General features: G+C 44.3%; 1 protein-coding gene across 1 annotated transcript in view; it reads left to right on the top strand.

Moving 5' to 3' along the window:
- Nucleotides 1-12,382, top strand: part of SEZ6L (seizure related 6 homolog like) — a 112,611-nt gene extending 100,229 nt beyond the window's left edge. The window contains exons 16-17 of the mRNA XM_049865474.1: nucleotides 2,232-2,334; nucleotides 11,149-12,382. Of these exons, the coding sequence (XP_049721431.1) occupies nucleotides 2,232-2,334; nucleotides 11,149-11,178 (133 nt within the window). The 3' untranslated portion in view covers nucleotides 11,179-12,382. The remainder of the gene's footprint in view (nucleotides 1-2,231; nucleotides 2,335-11,148) is intronic.
- The last annotated feature ends 5,120 nt before the right edge of the window (nucleotides 12,383-17,502 follow it).

Here is a 17,502-nt window from a genome sequence, read left to right as displayed (position 1 = left end):
GAGGCGTTGTGACACACTCACCCATCATTGTAATGGGGGACTGGGCGGTTCACCTCTCTGAGTCTCAGGGTCTCCATCCAGAACTTGGAGATGGTAGCATTTGTGTGTGTCCTACCAAGATTTGAGGTCACCATCAAAAGACACAAACCACATGCTCTAATGGTGCATGGGATAACACTTTACTCACATAGAGAAGAGACAGAGTGAGATCAAATTCACTCGTGGGCACCGATCTCCCACGGCCAGCGAGTCCCCTCTCACGGCTGGTGCAGGGCATATGTTCCACACACACCCCCTTCGTGCCGTGGTCAAAGGGGAGATGGTGCTGTCTCTCCACTGGGGGTGTATAGAAGGGGGGTTGACCAGGTGCCATATGGCGCTTGTGCACGAAAAAGAGACGAAGGAGGTTACTGTGTGTCTAAAACAGGGAGGAAGACTTTTCTGACCAAGAGAAGGGACTGGGAAAGACAGACAGGACCAATTTCCAGCCTCCTTATCAAAGAAAAAAAAATTTTTTTTTTTATTAAAGGATGTTCCAGGCCCAAGGCTTCTGCTTAGGCAACCCAGGTGGGAAACATACAGACAGACTGTCCTCCCAACAGTGTGACTGTAGGGATGGTGTGACTCAATTCAACTCACTGAATAAATACTTATATTGGGCACTTACCAAGCCCCTGTGTGGGAGGAGTGAGCACACAGCAGCAAACGACACAGATGACGTCCCTGATCTCAGGAGTTTATGGTTTAGTGGGAAGATAAACGGTACACAGTGGCAGACACACGGACTCCTTCATTCCATCCTTCACTCACTCGTGTACTCATTTATTCAACAAATACCGAATGACAATCTAGTATGTGCCAGATATTGTCCCAGGTGTTGAGGCGGTCATGGAACTGACATTTAATGAAGCAGGAAGATATTAAACTAGGTTAGAATATTCACTAATTTGTTCAAATTCATACTTATTGAGCACCTACTAAGAGCTAGACACTTTCCTGGGCTCCAGGGGCATCTCTGTGAACAAAACAAAGAAATATTTAGCTTCATGGGTTCAGGTTCTAATGGGAGAAGACAGACAATAGGCAAAGTGTATAAGAGAAATTAGGTAGTGTGTTTGTTGTTGTTGTAGCTGCCAAGGAGTCAGTCCCCAAATTGTGGCAATCCAGTGCACAACGGAAGGAAACACTGCTCCATCCTGTACCATCCCCACGATCAGTTGTGGGTCAGGCCATTGTGATCCACTGGGTTTTAATTGGCTGACCTTCAGAAGCAGATCACCAGGCCTTTCTTCCTAGTCTTAGTCTGGAAGCTCCACTGGAACCTGTTCAGCATCACAGCAACATGCAAGCCTCTGCTGACAGATGGGGGTGGCTGTGTATGAGGCGCATTGGCTGGGACTCGAACCCAGGTCTTCTGCACCGATGGCATGAATTCTACCACTGAACCATCACTTTCCTCATATATATATAGTATGTTGGAAAATGATAAATGCAGGGAGAAAAATAAAGCTGGTACAAGAGATAAAGAGCTCTGGGGTACAGCTGGCAGCGGATTTTAGACAGAGTAGGCAGAGGAAGCCCCACTGAGAAATGACATTTGAGCAAGGACTTGAAGGTGATGAAGGAGTAAATCATGCAGGTACTTGGGAAAGGAGGGTTCTGGGCAGAGAGAACAGCATGTGCAAAGGCCCTGAGGCAGGCGTGTGCCTAATATAAACTGTCCCTGGCCTCACGGAGCTCACAGGCTAGTGGAAGAGAGGGAAAGTACACAAATAAACTATAACATGCTAAAATAAATGCAATGAAGGAAGGAAAGAGGATGTGGTGAGTAACAAAGGATCTGCCTTTAAATAGGGCAGTCAGGGAAGGCTGCCCTGAGAAGGTGACAGGACATATAGTAGGTGCTCAATAAATGCTTATTATTGTTGTTGTTGCACTAAAGAGGGATTTGAATCACCCCACAGGTGAAAATGAATAAAACTCCACCCTCTCTTGATAAGAGGAGGTACCGAGGCTTCAGTCATCACTGCCTGGGTTAGAAGTTGAGAACAATTACGATTTCTGCTTTTCTCCCACGCAGCTCTTCACCTGCCAGAGGCTGTTCCACACATCCTCATTGTCATCAGCAGAGATGACAGTGCCCTGGAAGTGGCACCAGCTGTTCCATTCAGTATTGTAACGTGTCTCCTAGTCAGGGAGAAGTAAATTGTCTCTTCTTGTCCTCTCTGCAGATGCCGCTATTACTCCAACCTCCGCCTGCCCCTGATGTACTCACACCCCTACAGCCAGATCACGGTAGAGACCGAGTTTGACAACCCCATTTACGAGACAGGGGTGAGTTGGTCTCTATTCTCTCCCAGGTGCCTCCCTCTCTGTCTGCCCTGACTTGGCTAATGTTGAAATGGAAAGTCTCATTTCCTTTTGCTCACAACGCGGAGGCACAGACAATGGCCTGCCTCCATCCCCACCAGAGACGCTTCCTGCGACATCTGCCAGGAGAGCACTGCTCCCTCTGTAAGTACCCAGGTGATGATTCCTTTGGGCAGAATGGGCATGGAAGAAGGGGCTGCAAAGAGCCCCATGGAGAGGTAGCCGAGAAGGGTCAGAGCCCACAGGTGGCCTGATGGCAGTGTGCAATATTTTCACACATCCTACAAAGTGGCATCGTCCAACATTGCTATACATTTCAGTGATAGGTCCTGTGCTGGGCATTGGGGAACAGAGTCATGAGCCAAATAGATATGGCTCCTGCTGCTAAGGAGCTTACCATCTTGCAAAGGAGACCAAAAAAAAAACAAATCAAACCCATTGCCGTTGAGTTGATTCCAACTCATAGCGAGCCTACAGGACAGAATAGAACTGCCCCATATGGTTTCCAAGGAGCAGCTGGTGGATTGAAACTGCGCCACTACGCCACCAGGGTTTCCGCAAAGGAGACAGATATTAATAATAATAACAATAATAAGTACCATGTGCTAGGCACTTCAAATGCATGTTGTTGGGTTAATTCCAACTCATAGTGACCCCATGTGACAGTGGAACTGCTCAATAGGTTTTCCTAGGCTGTAATCCTTATGGGAGCAGATAGCCAGATCTTTCTCCCGCAGAGCCGCTGGGTGGGTTTGAACCACCAACCTTTCGGTTAGCAGCTGAGCACTTAACTGTTGCATCACCAGGGCTCCTTTTAAATGTATAACCTGCTTGAATCCTCACAAGTCTTTGTGATAGGTCCAACGGTTACCTCTCATTGACAGATGAGGACATTGAGATTCAGAGAGAGGAAGAAATGATTTGACCAAGGTCAGAGAGCTAATAAATCATAGACCCATGATGCAAACTCAACCTGATGCATTAATCACTGTGCTCTCCTGCCACCACTGAACCTCAAACACATATGCCAATGAATGTCTAGACTACAATGAATTACAACTTTTAAGAAAGATGAAATAAATTGGACAATGTGCTATGAGAGTGTAGGATGGGGGATCCTTGGGGAGATGGGGTTTTGGGGGAAGGCATCTCTAAGAAAGTGACAGTAAAGCTGAGCCATATAAGGTGGATAGAAGTTAGATGGTGGGCTGAAGAACATGCCAGGCAGAAGGGAGAGCATGTGCAAAAGCCCAGAGGAACCCAAAGGCTGGTCATGACTTTGCAAAACCATAGCCCTTCAATTTGTTAACAATCACCAATCTGACACAAAGGATGCTTCTCTGTTCCCGAGTAAGAATACATGCAAAAGACAAACTTTATCTTCAGCAAGCTTTGTTTTGCTTGAGTCAAGCAAAAGGAATCAGCCGGGGCTAAGCCTCTCCAAAAGGCTGACTCGAAAAGGGAAGCAAGGCTAGGGCTTATATGGGCTCAATAGAGACAATAGTGTAATGAATATTTAGTGGGCTTCTTTCAAGGGGTGGGTACTTCTCAGAATGGCGGTTCATGTTAATTAGGTTGCACACTCATCTGGAATCCAAGGTGGAACCCGCTGATATTCAAGATGGAGTCCTCTCAGCAGCCCTTGGCATCACTTATTATGGGATGTAGTGCAAGTACACTGATCTTTGGCATGACATCACCATCTTCAGCAGGCTAAGGAAGGTTAAACAGCGGTCACACTTTGTTCTTCTGTGCATATGGAAGCCTGTAAAAGGGGAAGGGACTAGAAAAACACTAAGAAGGAGATAATAATTCATGGGTTGTTTCAACCTTATCTCTTGTTGACAGGGTGTGGTTCCTGTTTACCCAGCTTCTAGATGGTAATCTTTTAACCGTTCTTTTGTCCCGCCAGCACAGTTAACCCTATCTGTATCAAATTCACAGAGTAATACTGTGCAATCATCTCCAGATATCTGGGGAGCATAAACGCCACTTGTTCCTTGTTTCTGATGACTTCCCCTCACCTCCTCTGGCCTCCTATGTTAAGTACAAGTTTAGGGACTTAAAACAACACACATTCATTTATTTTCTCATTCTGGATTCTCTACTTCAGGACTGAGAAGGCTGAAATCAAGGTGTCATCTGGGGCTGTGGTCTCATCTGAGGCATGACTGAGGAGGGTCTGCTTCCAAGCTCATGTGGTTGACAGCATTCAGTCCCTTGCAGGCTGTTGGACTGAGGGCCTCAGTTTCTTGCTACCTGTCATCTAGAAGCCACCTCAGTTCCTGATCATGTGCCCCTCTCGATAGAAGATCTCACAGCATGGCAACTGGCTTCTTCAAGGCCAGCAAGGGAGAGCGTATCCTCTGAAGACTCTGTGATATAATCACAGAAGTGACGTCCCATCATGTTTGCCATATTCTATTGGTCAGAAGCAAGTCACAGGGTCTGCTTAAGAGGAAGGAATCTGTCTTAGTTATCTAGTGCTGCTATAACAGAAATACCACAAGTGGATGGCTTCAACCAACAGAATTTTATTCACTCACAGTTTAGTAGGCTAGAAGTCCAAACTCAGGGTGTCAGCTCCAGGGGAAGGCTTTCTCTGTCATCTCTGGATGAAGCTCCTTGTCATCAATCTTCCCCTGGACTAGGAGCATCTCTGTGCAGGAACCCTGGGTCCAAAGGATGCACTCTGCTCCCGGCACTGCTTTCTTGGTGTTATGAGGTCCCCCATCTCTGTTCCCTTCCCTTTCCTTTTTATCTCTTGAGAGATAAAAGGCAGCCCAGGTCATACCTCAGGGAAACTCCCTTTATATTGGATCAAGGATGTGACCTGGTTAAGGGTGTTACAATCCCACCCTAATGCTCTGTAACGTAAAATTATAATCGCAAAATGGAGGACAACCACATAATACTGGAAATCATGGGCTAACCAAGTTGACACATACTTTGGATGGACCCAATTCAATCCATGACAGGATCCCACAATGACATAACCACCAGGAGGCAGGAATCACCCAGGCCACTCTAGGGCCTGCCCACCACACCTCCCTCCCTCCCTGGAACATAGATGCCATTGCTTATCCATGTTGCCCAGCATGGACTATGTTGTTGTTTGTATTGTTGTTAGTTGCCATCCAGTCAGCTCCAACTCATGATGGCCCCATGGACAGCAGAGGGAATTATTGCCCAGTTCTACGCCATCTTCATGATTGTTGGTGTGATTGAGTCTCTTTTTACAGCCATTGTGTGTGTTGAGTCCTTCCAACCTTGTGGACTCATCTTCCAGAGCTATATTGGACAATGTTTTATTGTGATCCATAGGGTTTTCATTGGCTGATTTTTGGAAGTAGGTCTCCAGGCATTTCTTCCTTGTCTGTCTTAGTGTGGAAGTGCTGCCGAAACCTGTACATCATGGGTGACCCTGTTGGTATTTGAAATGGCAGTGGCATAGCTTTTAGCATCACAGTAACATGCAAGCCACTACCGTATGACAAACTGACAGACGGGTGGTGGAGTGTGGACTGTGTTTTTGTTGTTGTTCGGTGCCGTCAAGTCAATTCAGACTCATAACGACCCTATGTACAACAGAACGAAACACTACCTGGTCATGCACCATCCTCACAAGCGTTGCTGTTTGAGCCCACTTTTGGAGCCACTGTGTCAATCTATTTCGTTTAGGGTCTTCCTCTTTTTCGCTGACTCTCTGCATTACCAAGCATGATGTCCTTCTCAAGGACAGGTCCCTCCTGATAACATGTCCAAAATATGTAAGATGAAGTCTCACCATCCTTGCTTCTAAGGAGCATTCTGTCTGTAGTTCTTCCAAGACGAATTTGTTCGTTCTTCTGGAAGTCCATAGAATAGTCAATATTCTTCACCAACACCATAATTCAAAGATATCAGTTCTTCAGTCTTCTTTATTCATTGTTTAGCTTTTGCATGCATATGAGGTAATTGAAAATACCATGGCTTGGGTCAGGTGCACATGAGTCCTCAAGGTGACATCTTTGCTTTTTTATACTTCAAAGAGGCCTTTTGCAGCAGATTTGCCCAATGCAATACATAATTTAATTTCTCGACTGCTGCTTCCATGGGTGTTTATTGTGGATCCAAGTAAAATGAAATCCTTGACAACTTCAGTATTTTCTCTGTTTATCATGATGTTGCTTATCGGTCCAGTTGTGAGAATTTTTGTTTTATGTTGGGATGTAATCCATACTGAAGGCTGTAGTCTTTGATCTTCATCAGTAAGTTCTTCAAGTCCTCTTCATTTTCAGCAGCAAGGTTGTGTCATCTGCATAGCAAAGACTGTTAATGAGTCTTCCTCCAATCCTGATGCTGCATTCTTCTTCACATAATACAGCATCTCAGATTATTTGCTCAGCATACAGATTGAATAAGTATGATGAAAGGATACAATAACCCTGACATGCACTTTTTTTATTTTGAACCATGCAGTATCCCCTTGTTCTTAGTCTGTGTACAGGTTCTACATGAGCACAATTAAGTGTTCTGGAATTCCCATTCTTCACAATTTTGGACTGTAGTCCACCATTAAAACATACGGCCTCTTACAGGGCCAGACTTAAGACTTCTCTCTCTCTCTCTGCCTCTCTGCCCCTGGGACCTGGATGGCACTAAACACACTCCCTAAATATTGGAGAAATTGACTTGGTTGCCACCACATGTTGTAGTCATTTTAGATATGGAATTGGTAAGACAGGGCATATATTATTTTGCCTTTTCTGTAGCTTGATTCCAAAATCTGAAGGAAGGGCAGGCTGGTGAAAAACAGCATTTTATAGATTAGACCTTATTAATACTTATTAATTGGGTGTATCAGTTACCTAGCGCTAAAGTGATGAGTAACAAAGAGTTCCATAATTCATTAGCTTGAAACAAGCATGGATTTGCTCAGCAGTCTGTAGGTGGTGTTTTAAGCTAGTTTCAGCTGGCTGATAACCCTGGTTTGGCTGTTGCTTACTCACTTAGATTCACTGGTTGTTGGCTGGGTGGCTCAGCCCTGCTGTCCATATCCTTCATCCTTCTCTTGGGATTAAAGGCTGGCAGGGCATGCCCTGCTCACGGTGATGGCAGAAGTGCAGGACACGAGCAGAAACACAGGCGAGCGTTTCAAGCCCGTGTTGTGTCTATTTCCTTATGCCCCTTTATGGATTGAATTGTGTCCCCCAGAATGATATGTTGAAGTCCTAGCCCTGTACCTGTGAATGCAACCCTGGGAAATAGGGTCTTTCTTTGAAGATGTTACCTGTTAGGTCACACCAGAGTAGAGTGGACCTTAGTCCTAATCCCTTCTGAGTGGTATCTTATAAGAAGGGAGAACAGACAGGGAAAAAGAGTCAGACACAGGGGAATACACCACGTACAGATAGATCTACAAGTAGTAAAGGAACACCAAGGATTTCGGCAATCACTAGAAAGTAGGAGAGAGACATGGAACAGTTCCTATCTCTGATTCCTCAGAAGAGATGGCTGACACCCTGAAATTGGTCTTCTAGCCTCCAGAACTGTGAGACAATAAATTTGTTCTTTTAAGCCACCCACTTTGTGGTATTTTGTTATGGCAGCCTGTCTTAGTTTCCTAGTGTTGCTATAAGAGAAATACCACAAGTAGGTGGCTTTAAAGAACAGAAATGTGTTTTCTTACAGTTTAGAAGGCTAGAAGTTCAAATTCAGGGCACCGACTCTAGGGGAAGGTACTCCGTCTCTCTCAGTGGGCTCTGCAAGAAGATCCTTGTCTTAAAGTGATGGAGAAACAAATCACCAACTTCATATGGAAGGGAAAGAAGCCCCGAATAAGTAAAGCATTACTGAAAAAGAAGAAGAAAGTGGGAGACCTCACGCTACCTGATTTTAAAACATATTATACAGCCACAGTAGTCAAAACAGCCTGGTACTGGTACAACAACAGGCACATAGACCAATAGAACAGAATTGAGAACCCAGATATAAATCCATCCACATATGAGCAGCTGATATTTGACAAAGGCCCAGTGTCAGTTAATTGGGGAAAAGACAGTCTTTTTAACAAATGGTGCTGGCATAACTGGATATCCATTTGCAAAAAAATGAAACAGGACCCATACTTCACACCATGCACAAAAACTAACTCCAAGTGGATCAAAGACCTAAACATAAAGGCTAAAACGATAAAGATCATGGAAGAAAAAATAGGGACAACGTTAGGAGCCTTAATACAAGGCATAAACAGAATACAAAACATTACTAAAAAGGACGAAGAGAAACCAGATAACTGGGAGCTCCTAAAAATCAAACACCTATGCTCATCTAAAGACTTCACGAAAAGAGTAAAAAGACCACCTATGGACTGGGAAAAAAATTTCAGCTATGACATCTCCAACCAGTGCCTGATCTCTAAAATCTATATGATTCTGTTAAAACTCAATCATAAAAAGACAAACAACCCAATCAAAAAGTGGGCCAAGGATATGAACTCGCACTTCACTAAAGAAGATATTCAGGCAACTAACAGATACGTGAGAAAATGCTCTTGATCATTAGCCATTAAACTACTAAAAAAAATTAGAGAAATGCAAATTAAAACGACGATGAGATTCCATCTCACTCCAACAAGGCTGACATTAATCCAAAAAACACAAAATAATAAATGTTGGAGAGGCTGCAGAGAGATTGGAACTCTTATACACTGCTGGTGGGAATGTAAAATGGTACAACCACTTTGGAAATCTATCTGGCATTTTCTTAAAAAGTCAGAAATAGAACTACCATACAACCCAGAAATCCCACTCCTCCGAATATACCCTAGAGAAATAAGAGCCTTTACAGGAACAGATATATGCACACCCATGTTTATTGCAGCACTGTTTACAATAGCAAAAAGCTGGAAGCAACCAAGGTGTCCATCAATGGATGAATGGATAAATACATTATGGTATATTCACACAATGGAATACTATGCATCGATAAAGAACAGTGACGAATCTGTGAAACATTTCATAACATGGAGGAACCTGGAAGGCATTATGCTGAGTGAAATTAGTCAGTTGCAAAAGGACAAATATTGTATAAGACCACTATTATAAGATCTTGAGAAATAGTATAAACTGAGAAGAACACATTCTTTTGTGGTTACTAGGCGGGGAGGGAGGGAGGGTGGGAGAGGGTTATTTACTGATTAGTTAGTAGATAAGAACTACTTTAGGTGAAGGAAAGGACAATACTCAATACAGGGAAGGTCAGCTCAACTGGACTGGGCCAAAAGCAAAGAAGTTTCTGAGATAAACTGAATGCTTGGAAGGTCAGCGGAGCAAGGGCGGGGGTTTGGGGACTATGGCTTAAGGGGACTTCTAAGTCAATTGGCAAAATAATTCTATTATGAAAACATTCTGCATCCCACTTTGAAGTGTGGCATCTGGGGTCTTAAATGCTAACAAGCGGCCATCTAAGATGCATCAATTGGTCTCAACCCACCTGGATCAAAGGAGAATGAAGAACATCAAGGTCACACGATAACGATGAGCCCAAGAGACAGAAAGGGCCACATGAACTAGAGACTTACATCATCCTGAGACCAGAAGAACTAGATGGTGTTCGGCCACAACCGATGACTGCCCTGACAGGGAGCACAACAGAGAGCCCCTGAGCGAGCAGGAGAACAGTGGGATGCAGATCCCAAATTCTCATAAAAAGACCAGACTTAATGGTCTGACTGAGACTAGAAGAATCCCGGCAGTCATGGAACCCAAACCTTCTGTTGGCCCAGGACAGGAACCATTCCCGAAGACAACTCATCAGACATGGAAGGGACTGGACAATGGGTTGGAGAGAGATGCTGATGAAGAGTGAGCTACTTGTATCAGGTGGACACTTGAGACTGTGTTGGCATCTCCTGTCTGGAGGGGAGATGGGAGGGTAGAGAGGGTTAGAAACTGGCAAAACGGTCACGAAAGGAGAGTCTGGAAGGAGGGAGTGGGCTAACTCATTAGGGGGAGAGTAAATGGGAGTATGTAGTAAGATATATATAAGCTTATATGTGACAGACTGACTTGATTTGTAAACTTTCACTTAAAGCACAATAAAAATTATTAAAAAAGAAGAAGAAGAAGAAGATCCTTGTCTCCTCCAGCTTCTGTAGCCCCAGGGTTCCTCGGTTCTTTGCCGATCGTCACATGGCATCTCTCTTCCCCCATTTGTGCTTCCTTGTCTCTGTGTCTATGCTGCTCCTTATGACTAAGGAGTGATTAGGTTTAGGAGACCCCCTACCCTGATATGGCCTCATGAACATAACAAATAGGATTACATCCATATGTATAAAACCAAAAAACCAAACCAGTTGCCATGGAGTTGACGCCGACTCATGCCAACCCCATGTATGCCAGAGTAGAACTGTGCTCCATAGGGTTTTCATGGCTGTCACCTTTGGAAGCAAATTGCCAGGCCTTTCTTCTGAGGCACCTCTAGGTGTGCTTGAACCACCAATCTTTCTATTAGTAGCCTAGAGCTTAACTGTGCCTCCCAGGGAGCCCGTCCACCTGTATAGGGGTTAAGATTCTAAGGCATATTTTGGGGGGACACAATTCAATCCATAGCACAGCACTGGGCCACTAAGACACACTCCACTGGCAAAAGCAAGCCAGGGTCAGGGTGAGGGGCACTGCAGAGTCACATGGCCAAGGGCATGGGTACAAGGAGGGATGAAGGACCAGAGCCCTGAATCGTCACACTGCCCCTTCCCAAGGGTTTAACAAATCCGTGTTTCTCTCACTCTTGTAGGAAACCAGAGAGTATGAAGTTTCCATCTAACGAGAGCTGCACCTGTGAAGGGAACTTACAGACATGAACTCAACCACCACCTCCTCAAGAAACCCACCCAGAGACCATGTGGCATTTGATTGAATCCCGAGAGCGTCGGCTGTCTTTTCTTTAGACTCTTTATGGAAGACTTACTGTTTTCTCCACTGTATTTATTATATTTAAAGTTGAAATAAGTGTGGTTGGATGTACGGGGGCTGCAGCCAGATTCCTGTTAGGGCCTTAATTCTGAAGGCAGGTGGAAGATTCTGCAAGATGGCAAACCCAGCAGCAGGAGAAGACCAGATGGAGTTTCTCCAATCAGCAATACCATGCCAAGGCTGCATCAAATTGCACGCATCTTTGGGATTCATGCCCCTGGTGGTTTTAGTACAAACCTAAATTCTAAGATTAGGTACCTCTGGATGGTGGAAATGGTTAACATGCTCAACCGCTAATGGAAGGGTTGGAGGTTTGAGTCCACCCAGAGGTGCCTCAGAATAAAGGCCCGGTGATCTACTTCCAAAAAACCAGCCACTGAAAACTCTGTGGAGCACAGTTCTACTCTGACACACATGGGATTGCCATGAGTTGGAGCTGACTTGATGGCAACTGGTTTGGTTTCTTTTGGTAAGTCCCAAGATTAGGTTGGAAAAATGAGCTCTTGTTGGGTCAACTTGGGTTGGACTTTAGCATGAGTACTTAAACAGGTCTGCTCCAAAGCAAATTGGGTCTTCTCTTCCAAATTTACCAAACTTCTAGGAGGTCTTTCCACTTCCCCTCCATCCCACGGGCAAGAAAATTGTTAAACAAAGGCCTTCTGAAGACAACAGAATTGTTCAATGAATGTTCTTTTCTACTACCCTAGCCTCACTGGATGCCGGCAAAATAAGGCAATGTTTTCTTTCTAAAAAGGAGATAAATGAGAAAGGAAGAGTGTCAGGGAGGACGAGAGATATGAGCACATTTCAATGAAGAATCGAGTGAGGGTGGTTGGGTGAGAGAATTGAGCTAATAAAATGTTCCTTTCTTTGACACTCCTTTGATGATGAGAGAGCAGGTGATTTACACCACAAGTACCAGAATCAATCACCTTGTTCAGAGGGACACCCCCAAGCTGTGATGACAAAGCCACAGGACTGAGAGGCCTGGGCAGCTTCACCCATGTTTGGGAGGGTTTGTGTTGTGACGAATGGGGTGGGTGCTGTGTCTTGAAATCCAGGGGTGAGCGCTGCTTTTCTCCTGGGGTGCTGGAATGCCTTCACCCTCCAATAGGGGAGACCCAAGTGCACTGTTTCTCTAGAAGCTATCACCTTCAGTATATAATTGCAATCAAGTATTCGGAGGAGAGAGGGACCTCTGAGAAGAAACGACTTTTCCATTCTCTGAAACTCTGTCCAGATTTTGGAAGGAACCAGGAGTGCTGATGATGGAGGTGCACAGAACAGGAGCAGGTGGGGGTTAAAACCACGGCAAAGCACAGAGGGGAACCCACGTCATACAACCTGAGCATTTTAATGAAGAGAGAAGGGGGAACTTCCGGCCAGAAGGGAATTTCTAGCACCATGGTCTAATGACATGAGCATCCTTATATTTTACCAGCGTCCTTTCACCCCCAGCCGGAGGGACCAGTGAATGTGACTCTTTGGAAGATGCTTTCCTAAACAGAGGTATAAAGAAGAGGCAGGGGGTGTGGATACAAGAAGAAAATAGGACGTGAGGTAGATTCACTTCCCAGGACCACGTGGCCACCCACAATGGCTCAGAGAGGTACATCAGCTCAGTGACTCTAGAGTCCTCTCGGGTGCCCCCCAATCTCTCTAAAATTGCTTTATTATCTACTGTGTTTCAAACAAGAAAAAGGCCTTTCTAGCTGCCATACCACTGGGTGCATGACTGGAAGTCCATATTGGGTAGCTGGCTAGGAAATACCTTCTTGAGAAAGATAGGGCAGTAGACTTTTCACCCACCCACCAAACCCAGCAACAGCAGAAAACCAGATGGAGTTCTCCACCGGAAGCCTGGATCTCAATCTTGGGACTCTGAGGCTGGGATAATTTCCTTCTACCAAAACAGTCCTGTGTCACGTTCCTTAAGGTATACGTTCATGGCACATGGCAAGAGATAACACCCAAAGCCCACCCCATTTTATAAAAGAACCAGAGGAGAAACGTTGCAGACCAGTTGTGAGCAATGCCATATTTGGAGGAAGGCCAGCAAAACAAATCATGTAACCTTTTTTTGAAAGGCAGAATCCAATCTTTGCTTTTGTTTCTATTTGATGCTTATTCTAACCCTAACCTTGAGTCATCTGGAATGAAGAATTCTCTTAATTATATTTGATTTTAGAACACACTGTGGTTATGTGAACCCTAAGCATTTGCCTTTCGTAAAGACTGACAAAATACGAAATCTTTATTCTAACCTTGCTCCCTGAAACTGCCTAGGCCATGGCCCAGGTATTCTTATTGGAGAGATAGAAAAGGTATTGCTGTTTTTGTTTCTGTTTTTTTTTTTTTTTTTTTCGGGATACCAGTGTCGTAGTTTGGTCTTAGTAGTACAGCGCCTGTTACCATGACAATGTCTTAAGAGTTTGTTTTAGCCTAGAGATGGAGAGCACAGGCTCAACAATGTACAGTGTGATTGAAAAGACAAGTTGGTGTCTATTTTTCTTTTTAAAATACCTGAGTGTGTATTTGTAATATGTGAAGGTAAAAAATAATAAGAGCAGTGCCAAAAAAAAAAAAAAAAAATGTACCAGGCATCTCATTTCAATTCCTGTCTGTTTTTATAAGATCAAAACCATTGGGATGAAATATTTTTGGAACAGGATACACTCGAGAAACTCAAGAATGGACTGAGCCTTCCTGCAAGCCACGCCTGGTTTTTAAAACAGTGGGGAGATACGTTTACAGAGATGGCGAGCTTCGGAGAATGCATGTGATATGACCTGTATCACATGCTAATACATAAGCTGTATCTGTCAGCTGCTGCCCTGCCTTGAAAAATGCACACACTCTATCCTCTTCAGCTTGAAGCTCATCATTTTGCTTTTTTTTTCTTTTCTTCCTTTTAGTAGAATTGCTTAGCCAACATAAGTATTCCGATTGCTATTTGATGGCTGTCCTGGTTTAGTTCGAGAGACATGCTTTAAACGACCTTTTGAAGGTGGCTCCTTGGAGAACCTGCAGAGCTCGGGCTGATAACTTTGGAATCTGCCCGACAGCCCAGAAGGAAGCAGAGCCGCTGCAGGGTCAGGGTGGTTGTAGAAGCGGAAATGACACAGCAAGTATGTAGGTAGACTTAGGCGGAGGTATGAGCCTTGGGCGAACGTGACTTTCCTTGGGGTAATTCCAAGGGCATGACTTTCCTATGCCCTTGAATAGTCCTGGTGGGTCACTTGAGGTCAGATATTATGGAGGTGTTCAGCACCCGCAAAGCAAGGCTTTCTTCTGGGAGATTTTCATTTTCACTTTTTTCCCCCAAACAAAATAAACTGCAAACCAAACTTTCTAAGCTAGAATAATGAAGTCATTTTCCACTTTGTATATATTGATGCTAATAAAACAAATGAAAAAATAGTCCAATCTATGGAGTTTTTGTTACCAATATTCCAGGATGGCACCAAACGGGGATATTTCCAGGATTTGTGTTGGGATAACACCTATAGGCACTTTGAATGCTGAGAAAGGACTGGAGAATCTGAGATGGTTCTAGGAACGTGTTGGGAACATTGGGAACAAGACAGGTCTAAGGGGACTGCCATCATCAGATATACTGTCATCTTCCCGATAGCCCTCTAAACACAAGGGGACCACTCCAAGGAGGATATCAGCCATGGTGTCCACCCTGAAGCCTTGCAATGCTGTTATTTCTCAGTGAGAAACGGAAGGATATTTTCATACCTCTTAGACTATAGCCATATTTGAACTAACCTAACGTCTTTTTTTTTTTTTTTTTTTTAACGTCTTAGGAGGAAACCCTGGTGGTGTAGTGGTTAAGTGCTACAGCTGCTGACCAGAAGGTTAGCAGTTCAAATCCACCAGGTGCTCCTTGGAAACTCTATGGGACAGTTCTACCCTGTCCTATAGGGTCGCTGTGAGTCGGAATTGACTCGGCCGCAATGGGTTTTTTTTTTTTTTTTGGTTTGATGTCTTAGGAAGGAGCCCTGGTGGTGCAACGGTTAAGCACTTGGCTGCTAATTGAAAGGTCAGAGGTTCAAACCCACTAGCAGCTCTGTGGGAGAAAAGACCTGGCGATCCCTTCCTGTACAGCCTAGGAAACCCTATGGGGCAGTTCTACTCTGCCCTGTAGGGTCACTATGAGTCAGAATCAACTCGACGACACATAACATCTTAGGCTGGACTCCCCAGAAGCAAATTTTAAGACAAGGATTCAAGTGCAAATAATTTACTAGGTGATCCTACAAAGAAGGGTAGAGGGGAAATAACACCAGAAAGGGAAGGAAGCCAGTAAAAGGGACATTGATCAAGCACATTACTACACAGGACACCTAGGGCTCTTCCCACTGGGGAATTCTGGGAGACCCAGTAGAATATGTCTCAGAGTCACTCCACCTGAGGGAGGAGGGAGTTGGGGGTATTTATGCACCAATTTCCACCTGTCATTGATTGAGGGCTCCTTCTGGGAGGCATTAACTCTGGGCACCACTGGTGTGCCCTGTTCCCAAAGAAAGCCCTCAAAGAGTTTCATGTGTTTGCAGGTGGAAGTCATCTGAGTAAAGTTCATGGGAATGGTGAGTGCCAAGAGGCTGTGGGCCAGGCACCCACAGCATCCCTTATACCTATTAGTACCAGAGTCGATCATCAATCAATTCGCCAACATATATTTTTACCACCTACTATTTTTTTTTTTTTTTTATGTACAGCTCAAGTCCCTAGGTGGGGCAAATGGTTTATGCTCAACTAGTAACTGAAAGATGGGCAGTTCGAACCCACCCAGAGGCCCTGTGGAAGAAAGACCTGGCAATCTGCTTCCATAACAATTACAGCCACTGAAAACCCTATGGAGCTCAGTTCTAATCTATAATACTTGGAGTCGTCATGAGTCGGAACCAGCTTGACACCAATGCTTTTTTTTTTTTCTGTGTAGCTCATTGGGCTGTGAACACCTTGGTGGTGGTGGTGTTGTATGCCGTCGAGTCAATTCTGACTCATAGCAATCCTGTAGGACAGAGCAGATCTGCCCCATAGGGTTTCCTTGGCTATAATTTTTATGAGAGCAGATTGCCACATCTTTCTCCCATGGAGTGCCTGGTAGGTTCAAACCTCTGACCTTTTGGTTAGCAGCCAAGTGCTTATCCATTGCAACACCAGAACTCTTTGAACAACTTGGCAACTTGGTCAAATTTAAGAATGCCTATAAAACATACGTAATTAAGCGTAGCCTAGATATTTGAAAGACTAAAGATTTCAAGGTCCATTGAAAATAAACTCTTCCCCTTCTGACTGTTAGATAATTTTTTTTCAAGTAATGTACAGGTTTAAATAATATTTTTCAAAGAAGACTCAACTAAGTCATTTAGTTTTTAAAAAAGTCTCTAAAGATTAGACATTTTTTCAGTTGACTTGTCTGAATCCAATGTTTCCTCAGTAATACTTGGACTATATTTTCTCACATCTGCCAATTTGTGTATTTCAGAGCATTAGATATTTCCTCAGATAAGGAAAAAGCTGGGTGACTGAATTCTGCCTAGTTTTGCTTTCAAGACTCATTATACCACTTCTAATACTAAAAGAACGTCCCTGGGGGTGCAAATGTTGCGCTGGACTACTAACCCAAAGGTTGGCAGTTCCAACCCACCCAGAGGCGTATCACGCAAGTAAGCCCTGGCAATCTGCTTCCATAAAGATTATAAACAAGAAACTCCTATGGAGTAGTACCCCCCGTAACACACGTAGTCACCATGAATCCGAACTGAGTCCACAGCAACAGGTGTAAGTAACACTAAAGGGATCAAAAATGTTACCTAGGAGGAGAGAGTCACAGAAGGAAATGGGTGTAAACGGAGATTGACTGGGAAAGGGTGGATAAGGCAGGCTGGTTGACAAGCGGAAATGAAGTATCTTCAGCCTGGGTGAGCTTGAACTTGGACCTCCATAAATGTTCGCTCTCAAAACAGGCAGGTTAAGCATAATAAGAATGAAATACGTTGGCCTCGTACTAGTCCCAATGTTTTTAAACGTGGTGCCAGTTACACACACACCTGCATCCACTGCCATTGAGTCCCTCCCAACTCCTGGTGACTCCATGCGTTACTGCTTCACAGGGGTGCCAATGCCTATAACCTTTATGGAAGCAGATCGTAAGGACTTC

This window comes from Elephas maximus, chromosome 22 (genome assembly GCF_024166365.1).
Source record: "Elephas maximus indicus isolate mEleMax1 chromosome 22, mEleMax1 primary haplotype, whole genome shotgun sequence".
NCBI classification, from domain to species: domain Eukaryota; kingdom Metazoa; phylum Chordata; class Mammalia; order Proboscidea; family Elephantidae; genus Elephas; species Elephas maximus.
The sequence above is the reverse complement of the archived record's forward strand: the minus strand, read 5'-3'. Positions and strand labels throughout refer to the sequence as shown.